The sequence below is a fragment of the Passer domesticus genome, chromosome 18, assembly GCF_036417665.1.
Source record: "Passer domesticus isolate bPasDom1 chromosome 18, bPasDom1.hap1, whole genome shotgun sequence".
NCBI lineage: Eukaryota > Metazoa > Chordata > Aves > Passeriformes > Passeridae > Passer > Passer domesticus.
This window is the reverse complement of record NC_087491.1, coordinates 10,970,584-10,993,388: the sequence shown is the minus strand read 5'-3', so window position 1 is coordinate 10,993,388 and position 22,805 is coordinate 10,970,584. Positions and strand designations below refer to the sequence as shown.

Here is a 22,805-nt window from a genome sequence, read left to right as displayed (position 1 = left end):
ACCAATCACACACTGAATCACCAGAGGAAAGCTGGGTTTTACCAACATCCTACACTTCCCAAGCCAGCCTGGGAAAGCTCTACACACACACACACACACACTCCTAGGTGTCAGTTTAGGATGGCACAGGCTGTGAAAAAATCTGTTCAGAGCAATGAAGATCACTTGGAGCAATGAGAACCAGTTTCTTCTCTTTATTTTGCATATGCTATGCCAAGTTTCCCAAGGAGCTCAAAGCTATCTCTGCATGCTAATGCTATTTTTCCTGCCCTTTTCCCAGGTGCAAATTGGGTTTTTCCCCAGCCTGGAGCACTCCGTGAGGATGGAATGGAATGGAATCATACTGTACCACACGAGCATATTCCACTGGCTCCAGCATGCAGTGCAACAGGGCATGCATCAGATCAGGCTTACACAGAGAGAAACAGTGAGATACAGCATGGTGATTATTCAAACAAGAAACACATCAAAGGCATCAGCAACATCCACTATGCACTAAAATGTGGTTGGTAAGTCTGGTAGAATAAGTGTGCACACCAAGGGAAACTGGTTAGCTTGAAAGGGTCAGCATTTATCCACTTAAAGTAAGCATATTAAAAAAAATTTCAGAAATTATTTTTCCACTTTTAATTCCTCCTGTAGTTAATGTAGATAAAAATATTTATTTGCCAATAGGCTTAAATGGAATTTAAATCAACAACAGTCAATACCAAGAACTAAAATCTGTAAAGATTCCTTGTTTCTTTTGGCTTTGGTGAAAAACCCCACAAATTTATCAAAGAGTGTTTTTATGGACTTAATTTAATTCCTTATTTTTTGCTCAGCTGTTATGCTCTTAACCCTTCAGTCATTCACACTGAAAATTCTGAATTCTTCCTATTTTCTAAGTTGAGTATTGTGGTTTGTAACCCTCCTGCCCATGCATACAATGAGTGACATTTGTATGCAATAATTGCAGAAATGGTGCTACTGAAATAGAGATCATCCTGTATTAAAAATACCCCAACCAAACAAAAATCACAAAATAAAAAGCACAGAATTGACAGAACCTGACAACAACACTGAGAGACTGCAAACCCTGCCAGTAAACCATTAAAATCTAAGTGGACTAGAAGTGAGACAACCTTTGTTTTACTCCTTCCTTTAATTTTAAAGTTTTTGTTTTTCAAACAAAGGATTAGGAGGCTGCAGTGGGACTGAGCTCTCTGTGGGAAGGCAGAGAGATCATGGGAGGCTGCCTGATCACACCTGCCTTGTCCAAGTGCTCTGCCCTTTGGAATTAACAACTGAGACAACAGCTCATCTTCCCAGAGAGAAAATGAGTAACACCAGCTCCTGCAAGGGCAGGAGAAAGGGCATCAAAGCTGGAAAGGGCATCAGAGCTTTGTTCCTAGCAAAGGAACAAAGGAAAATCTCTGCAAGTTGAAATAAACCCAGAAAACTCTGACAAAAGAAAGCAGGATTTCTAAAAGAACAATTTTGTTGTTTTGGGTTGGGAGTTTTTTAATATGTAGTGGAATTGATATTCCAATTTCACACTTTAGCACAAAGTTTGCACATTGGAACAAAATATTGATTTTTCTGTCTCCCTCCCACTGTGCCAGCTCCAGGCTCCCTAACTGAGCACACAATCCCACCAAACTGTCCCACCACACTGGGCTGGCCAAGCTCCTACCCCACCTCAGAGAACAGCAGTGCTCTGGCTCTGACAGATTCACAAATCTGCACCAGAGCAGGTGCAGGAGCAGTGTAAGAGCATTATTTAAGCACAAACATCTGAGTATCTTAACTATGGATTCCAAGATTAGGCAGCCCTTTAAGCCCCCCAGCTTTTCTCTCACCTCATGCTGTCATCAGTTCCTACTCACAACCAAACCCAGCAAATGCAACCATTTCATGGTCATTTACTATTTTTTTTTTAATTGCTACTCCCCCTCCCTGACTCCTGCAGAGTGGAAGCAATTTTGAGGTGCTGCAAAGGGAGTATGCTGTGTGCTGTACAGTATGCAAAAAGCAGGGCATGGAAACAAAGCCTGATGACCCCAAAGCTCACACAGGTGTTTCTCAAAGAGCAGCTGGGAAGCATTGCAATGGAAGCAAACACTCTGAGGAAGTTTAAAAAGCCATGATTTTGTGGATGACAACTGGTGTAAAGGTAGTTCACTTACAGGTACTAATTTCCAATACCATTTGGAAGGAGACTGCTCAGGAAGCAAGGAAAGGAACGTAGGAACAGGAGAGGAACATCAGCAATGCAAGTTAAAAGCAGTAATACTTAAATGCACTTCAGCAATAAACACTTTCATATTTCAGAGGGCTTGTAGCCTAGAAATTGAGATTTAAAGATACTAAATGAGACCCAATAAGGTCAAATAATTCAAGAGATCCTTTAGAGCACGGATCAACTTGTAAATGAAGCAGATCTTTTTTGATGAAGGATATTATTTTCCATAAAAGGCACATAAAAAACCTTCACCACTAACATGAAAATTAAACTGTGCCTTGTTCATAGGTCACACTTTGAGCCCTCTGACTAGTAAAGCCAATTTGAGGAAAGAATATGTTATTAGTAATTTAAGGTTTTATGAAATCACAAATTGGGAGTTCAGATAGACATTATGTTGGAGAAAGACCTATTTGACATTCTCCAGAAATGAAAGTGTGCTATATTTTGCAATATTAGTGCATTGTAATATAACTTCAAGGGGAAAAGCTGGAAAAAACTACAAACACACACATATAACATTTGAATGCCAAGAGTATCCTTCGTGGACAGAACCTGAATAAGTCCCTAAATACACACTGGACAAGTAACATGCAAAAAGAACATGCCCCAAGAGCTTTCAAAATATATAAGATATATTTTGTGCTGTGAAAGCTGAGTCATATTTACCCACATACAGTTGATACAGGTTATTTTAGTTGAAACAAGTTGTTTTCATCCTACTGAAAGTTAAAGGAAAATCAGGAGATACCAGAGGGCTTCAAAGGCAGGGAAGGGCACTGATGACAGAGACAGAACAAAGTGCATGCAGAAAATCTCACTTTTGAGGATTGGAGCCCTCACACTTCCCTGACAAAGAAAATACTCATATTTAAATCCATTCATCATCAACACATAATATCACAACTGAAGACAAATTTGTGTTACCTTTTGATGCCCTGGACTTTCCATTAGTTGTTGTTTTAATTTAATCTCTTTCTCTGTTATCTCTCTCATTTTAAGGTTCACCTAAAAGGGCATAGCATGGAAAATTAATTAAAATACACCTGGATATGTTTCCACAAGTGTCCTTCTTGCTCCTGTTACTTAATAGTCAATTCATGCTACAAACATAAAAAGTTCACAGAAAAGCATGGTACAGCAGTTTTCTAGACCAAGTCTCTATTAGCAGGAGCTGAAATCACACTCCTGGGTTTGCAAGGACACATTCTCTTTGGAATGTGACTCTTGTCACTCAAAAGAATTAGAGTAACTTAACTGCTGCCCTTGGAAAAATTCCAGCATTTCTGTTAAATGTTCCACCTAGTCAGGGTTAAGTCCATCCTCTTATTTAGCATGACACAGGGCTTCACCTAAAAAAACCCCTCGTAGCAACTTGTCTGAAAAGAAAGAATCCAATTTTACACTTTTTCTAAGTTAGTTCCTGATTATCTTGTTTATTTTTAAATTTACCAACTTTATCCTTCCCTAAGAAAAACAAGTTGCTAAAGTAGAAGGAATGGTAGAAATGCACATGTAAGAAAGGAAGACACGCATCAGAATCCATTTTAGAAATCTGAAAGGTGACAAGAAAAGACAGGCAGGCTTTTCCCCAAGTAAATTTTACCTTGTTAATCCAGAAAACCATGGCATCCTCCAAATCATAGGGCAGTTCTTTTGAGGCACTGAATGTAGAGAAACGCTTGACACTGGCAACCACCTTCTCAATGCTGATCATTTCTACAGTGTAGGCCATCATAAGAGCATCAATCATTGCCATATGAGAACTCTGGAAGAAGAAACCAGAGAGGACTGGAAAATAAAATCCCTTTTAAAAAGGGTACGTTCTAACTGTATGTTCTAACTGTATTTAAACCAAAACATTCCTAAGGTTAACGACCTAGAAATTAAGAGCTCTTCACTCCATTTACTATTTTAAATAGCGTTAAATAAAAAGCAGACGATTAGGTGGATTTAATTAAGCTAACCATTTTGATTGGTGCAGAGCCCAGATCAGACTCAGACACAGGTGTATCATCGCTCTCCATGACGTAAATCCCCTTCCGAGCCAGCGCCTGGATCACGGACTGGTGTCCCTGCAGAGCAGCCACCTGATCCCCCTTGAGGATGAGGCTGCACACGCGGCAGTAGAGCTCGCTGGAGAGCAGCAGTTTGATCACAGGGGGTTTGATGTGCTCCTGCTCGTACTGGTCGATGTAGAACGGGTCCTTCAGCTCCTCCGGGACGTTGTCTGCAAGAGCCGAGAACAGCGACACGCGGCTGGTCACCAGCAGTGAGCAATCCCAGCTGTTAGTGGGATTCGTGTTTGATCTGGGATTGTCACTGCTACGTCACAGGTTAAAATGGGTGGGCAGGGTTAAAATCAGAGGGGTAAGGTTTATCCATGTTGTCAAAGTAAAATCCCAAAGCATCCGTGCCCAGCAAATGGACACCTGCAAGGCTCCGTCACCAGTCTCAAAAACGAGGCAGCAATTTTTTCATGGATTTTGGCAATTCAGAAGGAAAAGACCAAAATATCTGACTAAAACCTTGAACATTTTACAAACCAACCAGTGAGTTGATGATCTATTTTTTGTCAAGAGCATTGATCAAACTCTTGCAGCTTTCAGCCTTTAAATAATTCAAGCCTAGGAAGCAAAACCACTCCATTTGGATTAAGCAGGAACTTTAAACCAAGCCTAAAACTGAACTTCTTCTGCCTTGGCCCAATTTCCACAAGTTGTGTTAGGATTTTATCAAACTGAGTCTAGACCCTGAGTGTAGTAATTTAGAAGAAGCTAAAATTAGCAAGACAGAAGGCCTCACCCTTGCACACCAGCAGCCATAAACACATTTTTACTACTCCCAGCACAGCTCAGAGCTGGCAGGAGAGGAAGGCACTAACAACAACCAATATTCCAATCACTCTAACTATGTCCAACACATCTCAAATCCATCCCTTGCTCTATATCCCAAAATAAATCCTTCTCCTCATGTTGGGTAATCAGCCTGGAAGCTATTGATCTTTATAACAACCCAGCAGGAAAAATGAGAGTCTGCAACTCCAAGAAAAATATTTCCTAGCCTCAAGTGTATTGTCTTAATAGAAGCCTGACATTTCCTAAATTTCAAACATAAAATTCTATCTGATGCTATCCAGTCACTCTGAATGTCTTTCCCCAAAGTCACTTAAACAGTTCATTTTAAATATATACATCTACACTTAAAAGAAGTATTAATTTGGCAGCATATTTACTTTTCATTCAGCTCATTTCCAGAATAATTAAATTTTCCCATTCCAAGAAACTCCTACCCATATCTTTGAGCTGCAAAATAAACCACACAATATTTGTATACTGCAGAGCACTTGAAGTTCATGAAGAAGGATGGAGACAGAGTGTTACTGCATGAGCTGCATGTACATCTCACTTAGATAAAAATATGCAGCAAACCAGTGCTGTCTAACAGCTCCTGTCAGTCAGACAGTGCTGGCCCTCTTTTTCAAAATGGGAAGCAAGTTGAAAAAGCTTTCTGAAGTTTTTTAAAACTGAGATAATGATTTTTCCTTTCTGTGACACTGAGTGTGACTTTCCACTGAAGATGGCTGGAAGAGACACAATAAAACCCACTGGCACTACCTAAGTGGCATTTGTTAACATGGCTGTCCATTTTTAGTGAAACACATCATAAATTCAGATATTTTTAATCTTCTTAACATTAGTCAACCTGACCTAAAATCAAAGGCTGTTGAAAGCTCATTCCAGTTAATGGCCATTTCCATTTCCAGATAAAGAACTCCAGACAGAGCTTCCATCTCTAAAGACTGAGGAAAGATGCAAAAATCCAAATGCAAAGCAGCTCATATAATTCAACATTTCAGTTCATTACAAGCTGCTACACCTTTAACAACCAAAGACACGTTGCTTTGTACTAGAATTATTTGTGAAAGGAAATAATACAAGCTCATAAAATATCCATGAAGTTGTACATCTCTGGCAGAGCATGAGCACCACTCCAAATTTTAAAGGCTTTTTTTAAAGCAACACAAAACAAATGCAAATTCCAAAAGTCTGCAACCTGAAGCACTTGGATGAGGGGTTTGTTTGGTTCCAACACCTGCTCTCCACCAGCTCAGGAACTGAGGTGATGCCTGGAATTGGGCTGGAATGGTGGACAAGACCCTGAAATCCCTCCTGCCCCACAGTCTGGATTTTCCTGGGGATTTTCCCTTCTCCACAAGGTGGAGAGACTGGGATTATTTTACAGACTGTTACCACAGCAAGGAGAAAGGTTTCTCTGCAGCACTGACACGGCCAGGAGGGAAGCAATCTGTAGGACTGGGGTCTTTACAGACATTACTGACCCAGGAGCTGAGCCCCCCTGTGACAGGGGCAGGCAGACCTCCCACATCAATTTCTGATTAAATCAGCTCCATTTCAATGATTTTTAAAAGCCTTTTCTAGCACTAAATGGATCTAGTTCTTAGTGAAGACATTCTGTGTCACAGAAATCAATATGTGAAAAAACCACAAACCCAAACAACCCAAAACACACAAACAAAAAAGAAGAAAAAAAACTCCCCAACTTGTATTGTGTCATTCAATCTGAAAGTCCAGTCAAGAAAGCTGAAATCTTTTTCTTTTATACTGAAAAATCCTCTAATTTCATGTTTCTGATCTCCATGTAACTGCTTAAGGACTGAATGGATTTGGATTGACCAGGATTAAGGGTAGGGCTGGGTGAGAATAACTTTTAGTACCAGGATTAATAATTTGACTTCCTACTATCACAGGAAGTTATTCATCAAGATTAATCCTCCCACAATTGCAATTTATTTCATTGTAAAAACTTGCCCAGGTTTATTTTTTACATTAGTACATAGAACACTTCTGCCTGTCACACATAGGAACAGTTTTGTAGCTGATTTATGTCCTGACTTAATAATCTACAAAAAAAAATTAAGATCTAAAAACCACATCAAAGCTCAAGAGTGACAATGCTAACTTTACTATTTCAAATTTATTTCATGCTGGACATAATGGCAGGCACAAATAAATGAGAAATAAATGGCAGGAAAACTTGCAATGCAAACAGGATGCTAAATAAGTGTATAATTCTGAGTTGGGAAACTTCCAAATGGAATTGATGTCCTGTACTCAATGCAGTTGTCTTAAATGGGGTAACACAGGACAGACAAAAAAGGGCTTTAATTGAGAGGTGTCTTCAATATCTGAAATCTGCATCTGAAAGTGCAACTGAAGACACTGATCCTACCTTTCACACCTGTTAATTATCCTTACCACAGAAAACAGCCCAGCACCCAGGGCTGCTCCTTCTCCAACCCCCTTAAAAATGACAGAATTCCCACAGAGGCAGAAATCCCAGGAATGCCTGGTCACTTTTAGAACCACTACACCCCACCAGATTTACCCAGGGCTAGTTTAAATCACACCCCACGGACACACAGGCACCCCTGCTAGCATGGACAGCTTTTCTGCCCACTTTTATGGATCAGACAAACAGAGGTGTCCCAGGCTTTGTGCCTGTCTCACTGCACAGGGTGCCAAGGCTCTCTGGGAAGAAAATGTCCCAGGCCTTCCAAGCCCCAGTTTCTACCAGCATCTTTTCCAGCATCTCCTTTCCATGACCTATAACTGAATTTGGAGGTTAGAAAAGTTCTGCTCATTAAAACTTGAATTTTTACACATTTATGCCTTGGATTTTGGAGAAGACCAACAGAAAAAATTAACTTCTGAGAAATTAACACCTAAGTTGTAGCTACAAAAATTTCTGCTCGAGCAGTTTAACAAATAATACTAAAGAAAACCAAATTAAATCATGTCCTTATTTTTTTCTTATAAAGAAGCCTCCAATACAATTTTTTCATTCAGCCATTCTTTTGGTCTGTTCCATGGTATCAATGAGTTCTAATATCTCCAAAACTGTCAGTTCTGAGTATAAATCTTAAGTACAAAAAATCCTTGAGAGGATTACAAAAATAAACTTACAACAACTGTCAGAGAGACAATTATTGCCAGACTCTCCTTGCTTCAGGGGAGGGAGCATTTCTTTATCATCTCCCTTACAAAAACCTGTTCCAAGACAACCACCTGATTCTGACTTGATAAAGAAAAATACATTAATCTGAACAAATTTGACTTATCCCTTGAACTGCCGGGGTGGATCCACCCCAGATGTTATTTTACCTGCAGAAGCACGAAGAACTGGTTTCACCTGGAAAGGGAGCCAAGCTGTCCTGGTAAACAGCACCAAGCTTATTCAGATTCTGAGCAGGATTTCATTAGTATCAGTATCTGCTCCCAGAATTATTCAGCACTGGCTGAATGGCCAGGCTGAGCACAAACTCCACCTTCTCAGCACTAAAACCACCAGAATAGAAACATTCTGTGTTGGTTCTCATTACAGCGCTGAATTTTAAAGCCTGTAAGTGATCTGTAACAGGACACATGGAGATTTACATACAACAGGCAGGAAAACCCCAAGCTAAAGGCTTTGCAAACTGCTGGGAGAGTGACTGCACTTATTACCATATCTTTTGATCAAGGATAAAGCCACAATCCTGGATAAAGCAGGAGACAAAATAACAATTATGGAATCCTTCACCCCTGTAAACTTCACACAATAATACTCAGTGTTTATGAAACAGGTGCTATTCAAGAAACAAACATTTAACTGTTAATATCTGCTAAACACAACGGCTTTCTTAAAAGGATTTTTACTACGAGCCTGAGAAGAAAGCTGACAAAAGACAAGCAGGGAATCCAGGGATTTAGGGAATTTAGCCCAGGAAACATCCTCACACTGCCTCTACCAACTGGTAACTGTGGGGTGTTATTACAGCACTGTAAAACCTTATTTAGCAAGTGAGTTCTAAGCACTCAAAGACCAAAAAAACCAAACTTGCATTCTCCCTCAATGCAGTCCATTAGTCCTTGGCTTTCCTGCCTGCATCTTGCCAAAGGTTTCAGGCTACTGTCAGCATTAAGTCTGGAAACTATGTAAAGCTCCCAGCCCTGATAAATAAGTAAAACCCATCAGGTCCCTTTTGAAAAATCCAAATTTTGCACACTGTTTTACAGAACCAACAATATCTGCTATGGAAAGGGCTGGACAGAACCCACTGCTCACAGCAAGCTGCAACACTGAGACACTTCCAGATCCTTCAATACCTACATTTCCATATTACAGCCATGATGATGGAAAACATCATTTCCACACATGAATTAGTGCCACACGAAATCTGCTGAGAAATCAGGATTTGTCATTGTCATTGTCCCTTTTCCCAAGTGGTACCAAATGAAACCATCCTGAGTTTGTTCTGTCCAGCTGCTGCTGCTCAGAGCCTCAGGGGCCAAGGGCCAGGTCCACTTCCCACTGCTCTGTGTGGCCTCATTCCTGCCTGGCAATCTGGATCTCTCCAAGCCCTGTGGAAAAGTGATCTCCCCAAACCTTGGCAGGGTTTGCCAAGGCTCCCAGCCCTCCCACGCTCACCCTCTGCAGCTGAAGCTCCCCACACTCAGTGGCAGCTTTGCTCCTCAACCTTTTAAACACCAGGAATTTGAATTCCCTGAAGTGGCTGTTTGGTTCTCATCAAAGTTTGAGGATGAAAAAAGCTAATTCTGGTCTAATTAAAATCCATTTTCTCAAACCACTGTCTCAGATAAAGGGCCTGAAATCTTTCCAGGCTACAGAAGGTTTCCAGATGAGCTCAGAGTGAGAGTGATCCATGTCAGTACTCCCAGATTTATCTGGGGAGATGGATGGCAGTGAATGGAGAAAACCTTCCTTCATGACATCCTTCCCCTCTGCTTGCTGGAATCCAGACAAACAGTTGTAGGACCTCCCTCTGGAGCCCATCTGTGCCTGCCAGGAGCTGCAGGTTTCCAGGAACAAACCATCCAGCCCAGCTCCTGAGCAAGAAGAGGAGCTGTCTTGCAGTGTTTGTGTAGCTGCTCAGTTGTTTGGCTACCCACATTCTCTTTTCATGGCCAGAAGGTGGAAAAAAAAAAGAAAAAAAAAGGAGGACACCATCATCTTGTATCACCAAATAAAACAAAGCCCAAGCTAGGACTTCAAAGTATTTATCATGCATGCTCCCAGTGATTTGTCCTTGAGGAAAAAAAAGCAAAGAATGAAGAATTTTCATGTTTAAATGCCAGCTTAGAATTCAAATATCCTTTAACAGCAAAGAGAAAACACAGTTGCAGGTAGAACCTGCAGTGATGAATGACTTTCAGTAAGAGTCTACACCAGCATCAAATTCCTGTTCTTGACCCTTTCCACTCTTCACCACGAGCTCAACCTCACCAGATGAAAATGAAATGCACCAGAATGTGAAGGATTAAGGCACAAAATTACATCAATTCATAAATCAAATCCAAATCTAATATTTCAGAAAAATGCTCATTCACTTGAAGGCAGTTATGGACACCTGGCAAGATTTACTTCAGAACAAAAGTGTTTTAATGTTACAAACAGATAAGCTTTTTTTTTTTTTTTACTAAATTACCCAGAAATAAATCTAAAATAATAAAAAGTTCTCAAACCCTTTAATCTGCATAGTGAGATTTTAAATAATAAAATCACAATTGATTGTAGCTGCCCAAGACTCACTAAACAGCATCCAATATCTTAAAACTAAAACACAACCCTGAGAGATGACAAGTAATGTGTTAAATTCAAGTATTATTCAAAATTATAATCACACAGAAAACCTTCTTAAACCCATCTCTCCATGAATTAAAGAGGCTTATAAATTTCTAGGATTGTGCAATGCTATTCCAGCAGTAATGGCTAACATGTGACAGAGACTTGCAGGAGCCATTTCAAAAATCAAACTACATTTCCACGGGCCACAGTCCTGCTAAAACACACACAGACACCAATCCTCACTCACTGGGGGAAAAATGACTTTTTCCTATTGTTTGTGGCATTTAAACTGCTGTTCTTTGTAATGTGAACAAGCCTAAAAGCAAGGAGAATAACTGGCAGAGGCTGCTGCAGCCAGAGATCCCAGCCCTGCCGTGGGAAAAGCTGATCCTTTTTAGCTTTTAGTCACAGGAAAGCCAAATACTTTTACAACCTGTGTTGTCAGCAGCATAAACAGACTTGCCATTAAGCAATTAACTGGTCCAAGAGGTTCAGACAGAGCCCTGAGTGCTGGAGCAGACAGCACCAGCAGCACGAGGCCACCGAGCTCTCTCTGCAGCGTAGGATCCGTGCCAGTCCCTTCCCATTTAGGACCGGCCTTCCTTGGAAACAAAGTCACAATAAAAACAGTGCATCCCCAGCTCTGAACAACTCTTTTATCAGGGATGGCTAAAAAGTTTCAGGAAATGTTACAAACAATCCCAGCAACTGAGAAATATTTACATCAGGAAGTGCCTGTTCTGTTCTTTTAAGTTATCAATGTTCCACTGACACCCTCCCCAAATTCCCACATTTCATCTGATCCGTGGGGTTTTCTTGCCTCTTGTTGCTTGTAACAAAACACATTAAACACTGTAAACCCCACGATTTATTTTTTTTGCCCACAATCACCAGGATGAGGGAGACACTGAAAGGGCTGGAAATGTTCAAGAAGTAAAATAATTTATAAAAAATATTCCAGCAAGGATTAATATTTAATGGCAGGAATGGACCACTTTTCTTCAGCCTTGTCACCAAGTAAGCCAGTGCTAATCCATTAAGCATATTATGAGTTTGGAGAATTAGACTTAGATTAACAGGGCCACCTCATTTTCCAAAACAAGACTCTATACATGCTTTTATTATATCTTTTGTTCTGGATAAAACAGACCCACTAGCACTGCATCCTATTTCTTCATAATGAAGCTGCTTAAACTGGAGATGCATCTTGTACATCAAGACAGATCTAGTACAAAACAAAAAAGTCTTTTTCAATAGCTGCCAGGAAAACACTGTACAAATATACTCCAAGAATATTTATTTCTCCACATTTGACAGTAAAAGTTTATGACAATGTGAGGGAAGGAAGAACTCCTCTATCCCCTACAACCTGCTCTTTAATGTCACAGCGCCCAAACTACACCTGCTCATTCAACATTTCTTTCCACAAAAGAAAAATGCTGCTGAACAGAAAGAGATTATTTTTTACAACATTTTGGATGTAAAATCATAATCTGATATAAAAGAAGTTCTAACTGAGCATACAAAGGGTGTCAAGGTCCCAGCATCTGTTGGCCAAGATGACCAGACAAGGAAGAACCTAAAGCCTGGAGGGAGCTGGGGCCTGCAAGCAGTGACATAAAGCCCTGTGGAACAAAGTCTGCTTAGCTAAAGCAAGGATTTAAACATTTTAAGGCAGGCAGTTCTTGCCAAGCACCATCTGGGAGTGTTCACCATTAGGTTTGCTGATTCAGGGCATCTCACACAATCCCGTTATTCCTGTTTAAGGTACCAGCAAAGGCACGGTATTACAGGAGAATAGGCTGCCATATTATTGATATTTAAAACAAAGCCAAATTTAATTACTCCTGAAACAGCAGGGGAGACAGAAAAAGCAAGAACAAAACCAAGAATGACTTCTTGGCAGAGGTGATCTTACCTATTCCGTAGGCTTTAGCACAGATCCATTGTAGATTAGCAGCTATTTTTGCTCTGGCTGAATCATAGAGCTCCAAAGGGACAATCTCAACTGCACTATCTGCCAGAGCATCCATTTTTCTTCTGGTACTATCTCCACCCGCACAAACATCAACATCCACCATCTACAACAAAAACAAAAGGCAGAGACTTTCACACCAGCCGACGATTCCAAAGCCACACAGGAGAGGGGCTGGCCAGGCTGCACACAACAGGCCCGACATCCTCGGGGATTCCCATCGGGAAGGGCTGATGCAGCTCGGGAATCAAAAGGCATCGGAGCCCGGGGCGAGCATCCCTTATTGTCAAGGGCAGGGCCCGGCTCGGCAGCGGAGAAGGGCGCAGCCCCGTCACCTGCCGAGGGGATAAAGGCAGCACGGGGCTCTCCGGAACAATGCGGGCAGGTACCGCCGCCCCCTCCCCGCCCGCGGGGCCGCGCCGGGGCAGCACCTGCGGCTCCTTCCCCCGCCGCGCCCCCGAGAAGCAGCAGAGGCTCCGCGCCCGCACGCCCATGGCCGGCCCGAGCAGCGCCGGGGCCGCCGCCGCCCCCTGCCCGCATCCCCGCCCCGCCGGGCGGAGGAGGCGGCGGCGGCGAGGGCGGGGGAGGCGGGGGGCGCAGCCCACCCGGCGGCGGCTCCGCGCAGGCCCCCGCCGAGCCCCCGCCGCCGCCGCCCGCCGCGGCCTGCAGGCCCCGCCGCCTCACCTTGCCGCGCTACCGCCGCCTCATCCCCGGCGAGAGAAGGGGGCACGGCGGTGCCCGGAGCCGCGGCGGGGCGGGGGTGGGGAGGTTCCGGCGGGCCCGGGCGCCGGTGCCGGTGAGGGAGGCACGGACGGAGCCGCCGCCGCCGCCGAGGGGCCGCGGCTGCCACAGCGCTCGGGGCCGCGCGCGCGCGCGCGCATGCGCCCGCCTCCCGCCCCGCGCGCGCGCCCGCGCCCCGGTCCCTCTCTCCGACCCCCCCCCCCCCAACCCCGCCCGCGCCGCCGCTCCCGCCTCGCCCGGCCCGGGGCGCGCGCGCGCGCGCGCTCTCGGCGGGAAAAAAAGGGGAGAGGCGGGAGGGAGCGGGGAGGGGAGGCGGGAGCGCCTGCGCGTGCGCGCGCGCGAGGGGTTGCGCGGCCGCCCGCCCGCCCGCGCGCGCGCGCCAGGCAACCGTTGCCATGGCGACCGCGCCCGGCCCGCGCGCGCGGGGAGAGCGGACCCGCCCCTCACGGAGCCATAACCCCTCACGGAGCCATAACCCCTCACGGAGCCATAACCCCTCACGGAGCCATATCACCTCATAGAACCACAGCCCCTCATGGAACCATAGCCCCTCATGGACACACGGCCCCTCACGGAGCCATATCACCTCATGGAACCACAGCCCCTCATGGAGCCATAACCCCTCACGGAGCCATAACCCCTCACGGAACCACAGCCCCTCACGGAGCCACGGCCCCTCACGGAGCCACAGCCCCTCACGGAGCCGCAGCCCCTCATGGACACACAGCCCCTCATGGAGCCACAGCCCCCCATGACCCTCATGGAGCCGCCCCACCTCATGCACCCACAACCATCACGGTCCTCCCGCCCTCACAGCTCTGCCGCCCGCATCCCCTGCACCATCTTGAGGGACAGGTGGTGACCAGGGCTGCCAGGGGAGCACCAGGGCCCAGCCTGTGGGAGTCGTGATGGAGAAAGAGCCTCTTTGGTTAAAAATGGGGTGAATGAGAGTGACTTGGGCTGTGTCCCACTCCAGTGACCTGTCAGGCAGGTCCCGGCTCTCCCAGGCCACAGCCCAGGGGAAATGTGGGGTCTGCAGGGGTTTGGGGAATCAGCTCCTGGGCAGGAGATGGAATTGGGGCTGCTGAACCCATCCTCACCCCACGGAATCACATCCCAGCCTTCCCTTTGGGAAGCACAGAAATGCCAAAGAAATTGCCTCACCACAAAAGCACCAGCTGTAGGAACCTTTAGGTGCCTGAGAGATTCCTCTGTAGCAAAGCAGTCGTTTTCTTAAGTGCGGGAAGGGTTTAAATTTCTCTCTGTTGTCAGCACAGCTCAATAAAACATTGGGTTTGTATCAAAAAGTATCAGCAATATTTTTCTTCATGGTATTACAAATAATGTCCTTCAAGATTTGCTGAGTTACTCCCTGCTCACCATCAAAGGATGACAGACAGTTTTTCAGGCCGAAACCTTACACATCTTATGTTTCTTGGCAAAAAAGAGAATTTCTTTCCCTGCTTTACGTCATGATCTGTACCAACACCAAGAAATGTGTGACAGGTTCAAGACGTGGGGATTTTTTGCTGTTAGACACGCTCTTGTCTCCCAGCGCTGTCTCCTGCTGTCTGCACAGCAAGCAGGGGTCACAGAGTCCTAGGGTAGATCATGGAATATCCTGAGCTGGAAGGAACCGGGATCACCGAGAACAGCCTGTGTCCCTGCACAGACACCCAGCCATCCTCACGGCCTCCTCTGGATGCTCTCTGACAGCTTTAGCTCCTGCTTATCCTGTGGTGCCCAAAGCTCTGTGCAGTTTTGGCCACCACAGCGTACCAGGCTCGTGACCAGAACCGGATCCTGCAGATTAGCTCACATCACAAGTGAGTTTTAGGGCTCGTCTGAAAAGTGAAGCTGCATGATTGAGCTTCGAGCCTTTAATGCCTGTGCTGGCCAGATGAATTATCTTCATATCCATCGACTGAAACCATGATTATAAGTTCAGCTGCACAACAGCGATAGCAGACTGACCTTACTCTACCTAATTTTGTTATGATTCTCATAAATTATTTTTCCTGCTGCATGTAACTGGTAGATTAAATGAATATTTCAGAATCGTTAAAGATTCATTTGGGTCTGTCGTAAAATTTAACATTTATTTCCCTATGTCTTCTCAAAGTGCAAGGGGAGGGCATTCTTTGTTTGTGTCACCAGGAAATACGATCTGGTGTCCAAAGGTTATTCCAGCCTCTATCACTCTTCCATATTGAAGGATTGTGTGCAATTAAATTGTCTTTGCAAACAACTTGCTGGTTGTTTAATAATCTCTGTTCGAAGGGTTTGGTTTTCAGCACAGTGGTTACAGGCTGTCGATTTGTGGCGTTATCATCAGAACAAGCTGCTCTTGTTTTTAGATTAAGAATTAAGGCTGAATCCAAATCCCCTTGTATTTGAGAAGAATGTTTTCATTTTCCTGGTGGATTGGGCAATAGACCCATGGCAGGAACAGAACAGGCCTTGGATTCCTGGAGCAGGTGACCTGTGTTGAGGGTGAAGGTGTAAGCAGGAGAAAACTGACCTGCATCTTCCTGTGACATATTTTTCCTTGAGGTAAGGAATGGATCAAATTGTCAAACTTATCAGGAACAAAAATATGCTCTAAGAAGACAGCAGAAAACCCCTACAAAACCAAGCCAGTATCACCTCAACTCCTGAAAGTCTTGGAATAAAAAATGGGAAAAGTATAAAGTAGGCTCTCCTTTCCCAGCCTCTGCTGCACGGAGGATCCTGGCCCTGGAATTACCTCTTGCTCTGCCCCTTTTTCTCCTCTCTGCACCTCTTCCAGTCTGGGGTGGAATGTGCTGCCACTTCTTCCTCTATGGTAATTCCCTGAAACTCTGTTATTGAGGGCATTTGCATGTCCTTAAGTGGAAGCTGAAATTGATGTTTTGGGAAACTTTCTGGGTGATGATGAAGTGGTTTGTCAAGAACTCGGCATCATCCCACACCAGCGTCCTCAAACTTGTCCTGGAGATAAAAAGCCTGCATTTAAAGTGGGAGGGTCACCAGTGGATTGCTAAGTGTGTTTGCCTTTTCCGTGAGAAAATAAATGACTCTCCCATATTCAGCAGCAACAAATTCATCTGTAATTTGTGTGCTGCTTGTTTCTTTCTGTGCTCCACTACTAAACACGCTCCAAGGCTTTTATTCTGGAAAATGATAATATATTGCTTTTCTACATTAAATAATTTTCCTATTAGTCTCCTGGATTCCTCACGCACTGAGAGTGGGTGTACACGTGAACTGACACAACTTGTCTTCCAGCAGAGCTCTGAGGTTAATTACTAGCAGGCAATTCCTTTGAGAAATCATCATATGCACACATGACACTCATTGCAGGTAGCAAAGCTGGACCCTCGTGCTTGTTTTCTGCCATACTGGATAAAAGCCTGAGATTTTGGTATCTTCCACCTTGTTTCAATTATCAATATTGGGAGACTACAAATAGAATAAGAGTATCAGCTCCCAGAATACCTGATGTCCCCAAGGACAGCGGATCTAAATTAATGTTTTAAAAAAAGGTATCTTCTGTAAAAATATAAATGTGCTGTGGCTGGGGACTTACAGGTTGAAGATAGGTCCTGGGTATGTAGATGAAGAGCTTCCATTCCTGGGGTGGTTTGGGTTGGAAAGGACCTTAAAGATCATTTTATTCCAAATCCCTGCAGTGGGAGGGACACCTTCCACTATCCCAGGTTTCTCCACGCCCCATCCAACCTGACCTGGAACATTTCCAAGGATGGGCAGCCACAGCTTGTCCTCAGCAGCCAATAAAGGCAGGTGGCTCTCTCTCAGAAGAGATTTTTTGCCTTCAGTCTTGCCCAACAGCTGCTGCCTGTGCTCTGCAGAGCAGTGAGAGAAAAGACTCAAATGAATGAACATTTTTATCTCTTATCCTTGCAAAATGTCCAAGGCAGCCATGAGAGCTGGAGACGGCCCCAGCAGAGCAGCGAGCAGCTCGTGCACACTCACAGCCCTGGCTGCTTGCAGCTCTCTCCTCAGGGCCCTATTTTCAGCCTGGACTCATTTTGAACCCTGCTGTAGCTGCTTCCCTGTGCTTAGTTCTGCAGGGCCTCGTTTGCCCCGGTGCTGAGCACTTAATATCCCCAGCCAGGATTGACTTAGCTCAATATCCGAGGTCACAGCGTGGGCCCAGTGCTGGCACTGCCCGGGGGCAGAGGGGTCTGTCTCCTCTGTGCCCATCAGATTTGGTATCCTAACCTTCTGCACATACTAGAGTTCAAAACAAAAGTTACATCTCACTAGAAATTCCAGAAGGAAAAGGAGATGTGGTCAAGAAGACACTTAAAATATCTGCTGACAGACTGGAGCCTGGGTCCCATCACTCGAGGGGGAGTGGGGGGCTGGCAGCCCCCTCGTGCTCTCGCTGCTCCCACAGCTCCACGTGTCATTTCCTACCTTGTCTAAAGTGGTTTCCTGTGACAGCCCATCACAGAGCCAGCCCCAAGGAGCACAGAGCAGGATATTATTCTTAGTAATACTCCAGTGTCACTTCAGTGCCATTCCCAACAGCACAGGAACAGTTTCTGAGGCACAGTGCCGCTGTCAGCAGCTCTTTATCTCCACTTCTGTGGAGGATATGCAGTGGCAAGGCCTTGTGCATCAGGGAACCACAGGCAACGAGCAGCATTTTTCATGTAAATCAAGAAAACAAATGAAGTGCAGGTAGTAGGGCTCTGTTTCATTCATGCTTTTATATTATTTCAAAGGTAATGTATATGCAACTCAGCTGTTATGCTGATGAGTGCAACAAGTTATTCAGATTTATTTCTTTTTCCGCTGCTTGGAGTGTTTGATGTGTATCAAACCCAAGAAATGGGACGGGCAGGGAGCACAGGCAGCTCTGCTCCTCACAGAGAGGGGCTTCCCCCCAGCCAGGGACAAGCCCCACCACATTTAAAAGAATACTTGTGTTCAGCACTTATCTTCAAAGTGCTGTGCAAACATTAATTAATGACTCTGTTATTGCCAGGGGGAAGAGCTGGCAGAGGGAGGGGTGACAGCTCACCCTGCCTGCCTTCCTTGCTGGGAGCCAGAGCTTCCTTCCCAGCTCCATCCCCAGGCCTCCCCTCACCTCCAGCAATTACAGCTCTGGAAGTGCTGTGGTGGCTTCTAAGTGCCTGCATCACTAACAGGAGGGGGTTTTGCTTGTGAGATATTTTTATCCATACGATTTTTTATTTTTAAAGTCCCTGGACTATGTTTAGGATGATAATGGGTCAATAGCATTCACAGCCAGCAGGTTCTCCTGGGAGTCTCATCCCACCATGCTTTGTCATTCCTCAGGCAACCCCAAGCAGGGAGACCCCAGGGACGAGCTGGGTGAGGGCTGAAAGGGTTTTGAGTGTTGTCATGATCTAATTAATGAGCAAATGAGATGTTTCTATCTTTACATGTATCTTAGTATTCATTAAACCACTTTTAGCAACTGCATCTGGGTAGTGCTCAAACAAATCAGTTTCCATGGGGTCTGTTGATTTTTTTTCCCCAGATGATTTCTTTCTAAAATGCATTTTTTTCCTAAGGACACTTCAAGTTAAATTATATTTACCACAACCCTACAACTATCCAAAGACAGAATTACTTATTCCCAACTTTTTCACCACTTAAGCATTGCAGCCAATCAATGAATAAGTGAAAGGCAGGAGAAACGAACAAGAAAAAAAAATATAATTGCATTACAAAATGCAACATCTTCCCCCTGCTCCTGGCTGCGCAAGGTGCAGGAGCCCAGAGCAAGATGGAACACACTCAACATCACCATCCCAATAAATGCCATTGTGATTGTGGAGCAGTACAAATCCCTGGCACAGGAATAGCCTGGCATCCATCAGCATGGCACCGAGCCCTCCTCTTGCCATGAGCTGGCACGTGGTTATCCTCAAAAACAACATCCTGATCCCCTGCTAAGCATTACCTGTGGGAATTCACAGCCAGCTCAGCCAGCCCTTTCCAAAAAGCTGTTACAACACGGTGATTTCACCAAAATGTTCTACATCCATCACGCAGAGGGAGGGAACAAACCCGGGGCCGCCTTGTTCCAGGTCCCCAAGGGATGCACAAAGGCAAACGCTGCCTGCCAGCTCCTGGAAAATCCATCCCAGCCACAGGAGGGATGTACCTGACCCTGCACTGCCATTCCCTGTGGCAGATTTGAGCTATGGCCTTGCAATACAGGGGATATTTTGAGGACAGGGCTGTCATTTCTGGATTTCAAGGCTTCTTCCTCCACAAATATAAACCTGGGGCAGCACAGAAACTCTCTGATTGATTTTGATGTGCTTCAGTCCAGCAAAAACTGCCTCAAAAGCAAATTAAAGCTCCTCCAATTCCCCCACAGCAGGGCCTGGCGGGGGTGGGCAGTGGCTTCCCACTGCATTTTGCCTCATTCCCATTCAGTATTTTTAGCTCCTGCTCTTCTGGTGGGATGCAGCCCCCAGCTCCCCTTGCTGCCAGCTCCGTGGCACAGCCAAATCCTTCACCTGGCAGCCCTGTCCCCTTCTGCCCTGCCTGCAGGGAGGTGCCAAGGCAAACCCTGCCCTCCTCACCCGCTTGGGCCCCAGCCAGCTTGCACATGCTCCAACACCCTTAAATCTGCAGCCAGAGAAATACGGCAATGTACAAATTAGTCAGAGGAATTGAAACATCTCCATCCTGCTCGTCCAGGTCTTATTTACAGCAAGAACTTGAGGACTGTAAAACTGAGACACCGAGCAGGGAATCAAACCATGCCAGAGCCTCTGATCCACCGGCAGTGGGACTCAGAACAGATTCCCAGGATCAGGGGAGGGCAGTGGCCAGCCTGGCCCCCATCCTGGCAGGGATGCCAAAGCCCAGGGGCACACGGTGTGTCCATCCTGCTGCAGAGCTGGGCACAGAGGGGGTCCTGCATGCCCCGGGGTGCCCATCCCCAGATTCCCCCACAACCCTTCCAGTGGCTGGCAGAGATGTGGGCAGGACACAGCCCCGCACCAGGACGGGTCTGGGCGAGGAGAGTGACCACGACACCGTGAGCAGCACCCGGGGATGAACCACAGCGTGGCTCGTGATGGTCCCACCCTGCTGAGACAGGGGTGGCCCCTCTGTCCCCATCCCCGTGCTGCTCACTCGGCCATCGGGTGTGGGTGCTGCCCACACGGGTGGGGCTGTCCGGCCCTGGTGCCCCCGTGCTGTGCCATCCCAGCCCGCTCCCCACGCGTGCCAAGGCTGCTGCCAGCCCAGCACCCCCCTGCCTCAGGCTGCATTCCCTCCCCGGGGATCGGAGCCGGCTGAGAGCAATCCCTGGGGTCTCATCACCCCAGTCCCGTACCCCTCAGCTGGGATTGGGGTGATGACACCCCCAGGGCAGCCAGGAGCACGTGCAGAAGGGGGTGCTGCAAAGGCCGCCCCTCTCCGTGGGGCTGGGGCTCTGGGTGCCGCTGTCTGTCCTGCTGGGCGGACACACGGCTGCTCCGAGCCCCCCAGAGACCCCCGGGAGCAGCCCCTGGCCGCTGAACCCCCGCCAGCCCTGACTTACCGCCGGCCGCCTCCGGCATCCTCGCAGCCTCGGGGGTCGCCGGGGGCTCTGGGCAGCTCGCCGTGGCATGGGAGCCCATGGCACGTCCCGGGGCTCAGCGCCGGGGGGCTCGGCGCCCTGCGCTGCCCGGGAGGGGCGGGGGGCAGCGGGGCAGCGCCGCGCTCCCCGGCATCGCCGGCATCACCACGGCAACTGCGGGCTGACTCACGCTCCTGCCGAGTGACATCAGAGGTGCGGAGGAGGGGGCCGGGGCTGGGGGCGATGCCGGCAGCGGATATTCCCGCTTTGGTTTTGGTTAAAGCTGCAAGGTGTTGTGCGGGGAAGGCGTTCAGGTGCAGCCCCGCAAGGCAGTGCCACGCCGGGATCTTGGATTTTTATTTTTTTATTTTTTTTTTTTCAGGAGAGCCACGGAGTCAGGAGGGGGAAAATGCTGGAGCCCATCGGTTCTGAAAGCTGCCCGGTGCTGGTGGCATAGCGGGACTGGGACAGAGCCAGGGGGACAGACGAGATCCTGCTCCCCCCTACTGCCCTTGGACTTCTGTTCACAAAGCCCCAGATTAAGGGAGCAGTTGAGAAATTCCTTACTTTGGCTTCCCCGGGCACCAGGAATGGGTGAAGGTCTCTCCTTAGAGGGGATGCATTGGGCCCCTCGTGTTCAGGCGTGTTTCTCCTGCACATCCTCCCTCTGGAACCCTGCCCTGCACTGCCCAGCACTTGGGTCCAGCATGGTGGGAGCTGAAAAGGGACCTCGCCTGGAAACCAGTGAGGAGCAGGCAGGAATGTTTGCTGGGCACACACACAGGGGGTTCAGCACCAGCACAAACCAATGCTGCACGTACAGACATTTTCAGGGGGATTTGGCAGCACATTTTCTCAGAGCTGGGCAGTGCAGGGCTTCCTCACGTGCCACCTGGTAGCCACAGCCAGGAGCACTGGTGGCTCCATCCCCTCCACTCACAGGCTCCGTTAGACTGAGCCTGATGAGACAGAGGAAGTATTTTTAGTGGGATGAGAGTCCTGCACGAGGCTCTGTGCTGAGCAAGAGCAGCCAGTGAGTGATGCAGCAGCTACATCATCTCCAAAAAATAAACTTTTATCAACCCTCCATGGGAGCAGCCCCCAAGGCATCACAGCCCCAGGCAACACCCCCCACCAGACCCCTCCCGGGGGCTCCTGGGCATCCCTCCTTCCATGAGGCTGGGATCAGGGAACCCAACACTTGGGGCTTTTATTTTTAGCCCAGCAAACTATAAATACAGCCCACGGTAACCCAAGGGAATCTGAGTGAGTGCTCGGCCCAGGGAAGCCGTGGCTGCCAGAGCTGCAGCACCAGGGCTCCAGCAGGAAGGGCTCTGTCCTACTTCCAGACACCTGGCCTGGATGGAAATACTTCAAACCACTTATGGATTGGGCTGCAGCAGCGTGGGGCTGCTGCAGTGGGGAGAGGGGGCTGGCAGGAGGAGTGGGCTGCTGCTTGTTGCAGGAAAGGGGAGAGGAGGGATGGGGAAGGTTCACTGGAGGCCAAAGCACAGATTGCAGGGGGGGATTGTGTTTTTTTCTTTTTTTGCTGAATGTTCCCGATGTGTGGGAGCAGGGGAGTTAAGTGCCTGTCTGTGAGGATGCCAGGAGCAGGGGGTACAGGCAGAGCACCCCGTGATTCATCCCAGGCAGCCTGG

General features: G+C 46.9%; 1 protein-coding gene across 4 annotated transcripts in view; it reads right to left on the bottom strand.

Moving 5' to 3' along the window:
• CAMSAP1 (calmodulin regulated spectrin associated protein 1) overlaps window positions 1-21,333 on the bottom strand; it is a 32,824-nt gene extending 11,491 nt beyond the window's left edge. The window contains exons 1-6 of one of the 4 annotated variants that reach the window (XM_064393687.1): window positions 21,130-21,333; window positions 12,792-12,954; window positions 4,192-4,454; window positions 3,831-3,992; window positions 3,152-3,232; window positions 2,169-2,201 (exon numbers count right to left, since the gene is read on the bottom strand). In XM_064393687.1, coding sequence (XP_064249757.1) covers window positions 2,169-2,201; window positions 3,152-3,232; window positions 3,831-3,992; window positions 4,192-4,454; window positions 12,792-12,954; window positions 21,130-21,198 — 771 coding nt within the window. In that variant the 5' untranslated portion in view covers window positions 21,199-21,333. Of the gene's footprint in view, window positions 1-2,168; window positions 2,202-3,151; window positions 3,233-3,830; window positions 3,993-4,191; window positions 4,455-12,791; window positions 12,955-13,279; window positions 13,389-13,532; window positions 13,723-21,129 lie in introns of those variants that run through there. The other 3 variants (XM_064393690.1, XM_064393688.1, XM_064393689.1) reach the window with 3 other exon arrangements.
• Between the last annotated feature and the right edge of the window lie 1,472 nt (window positions 21,334-22,805).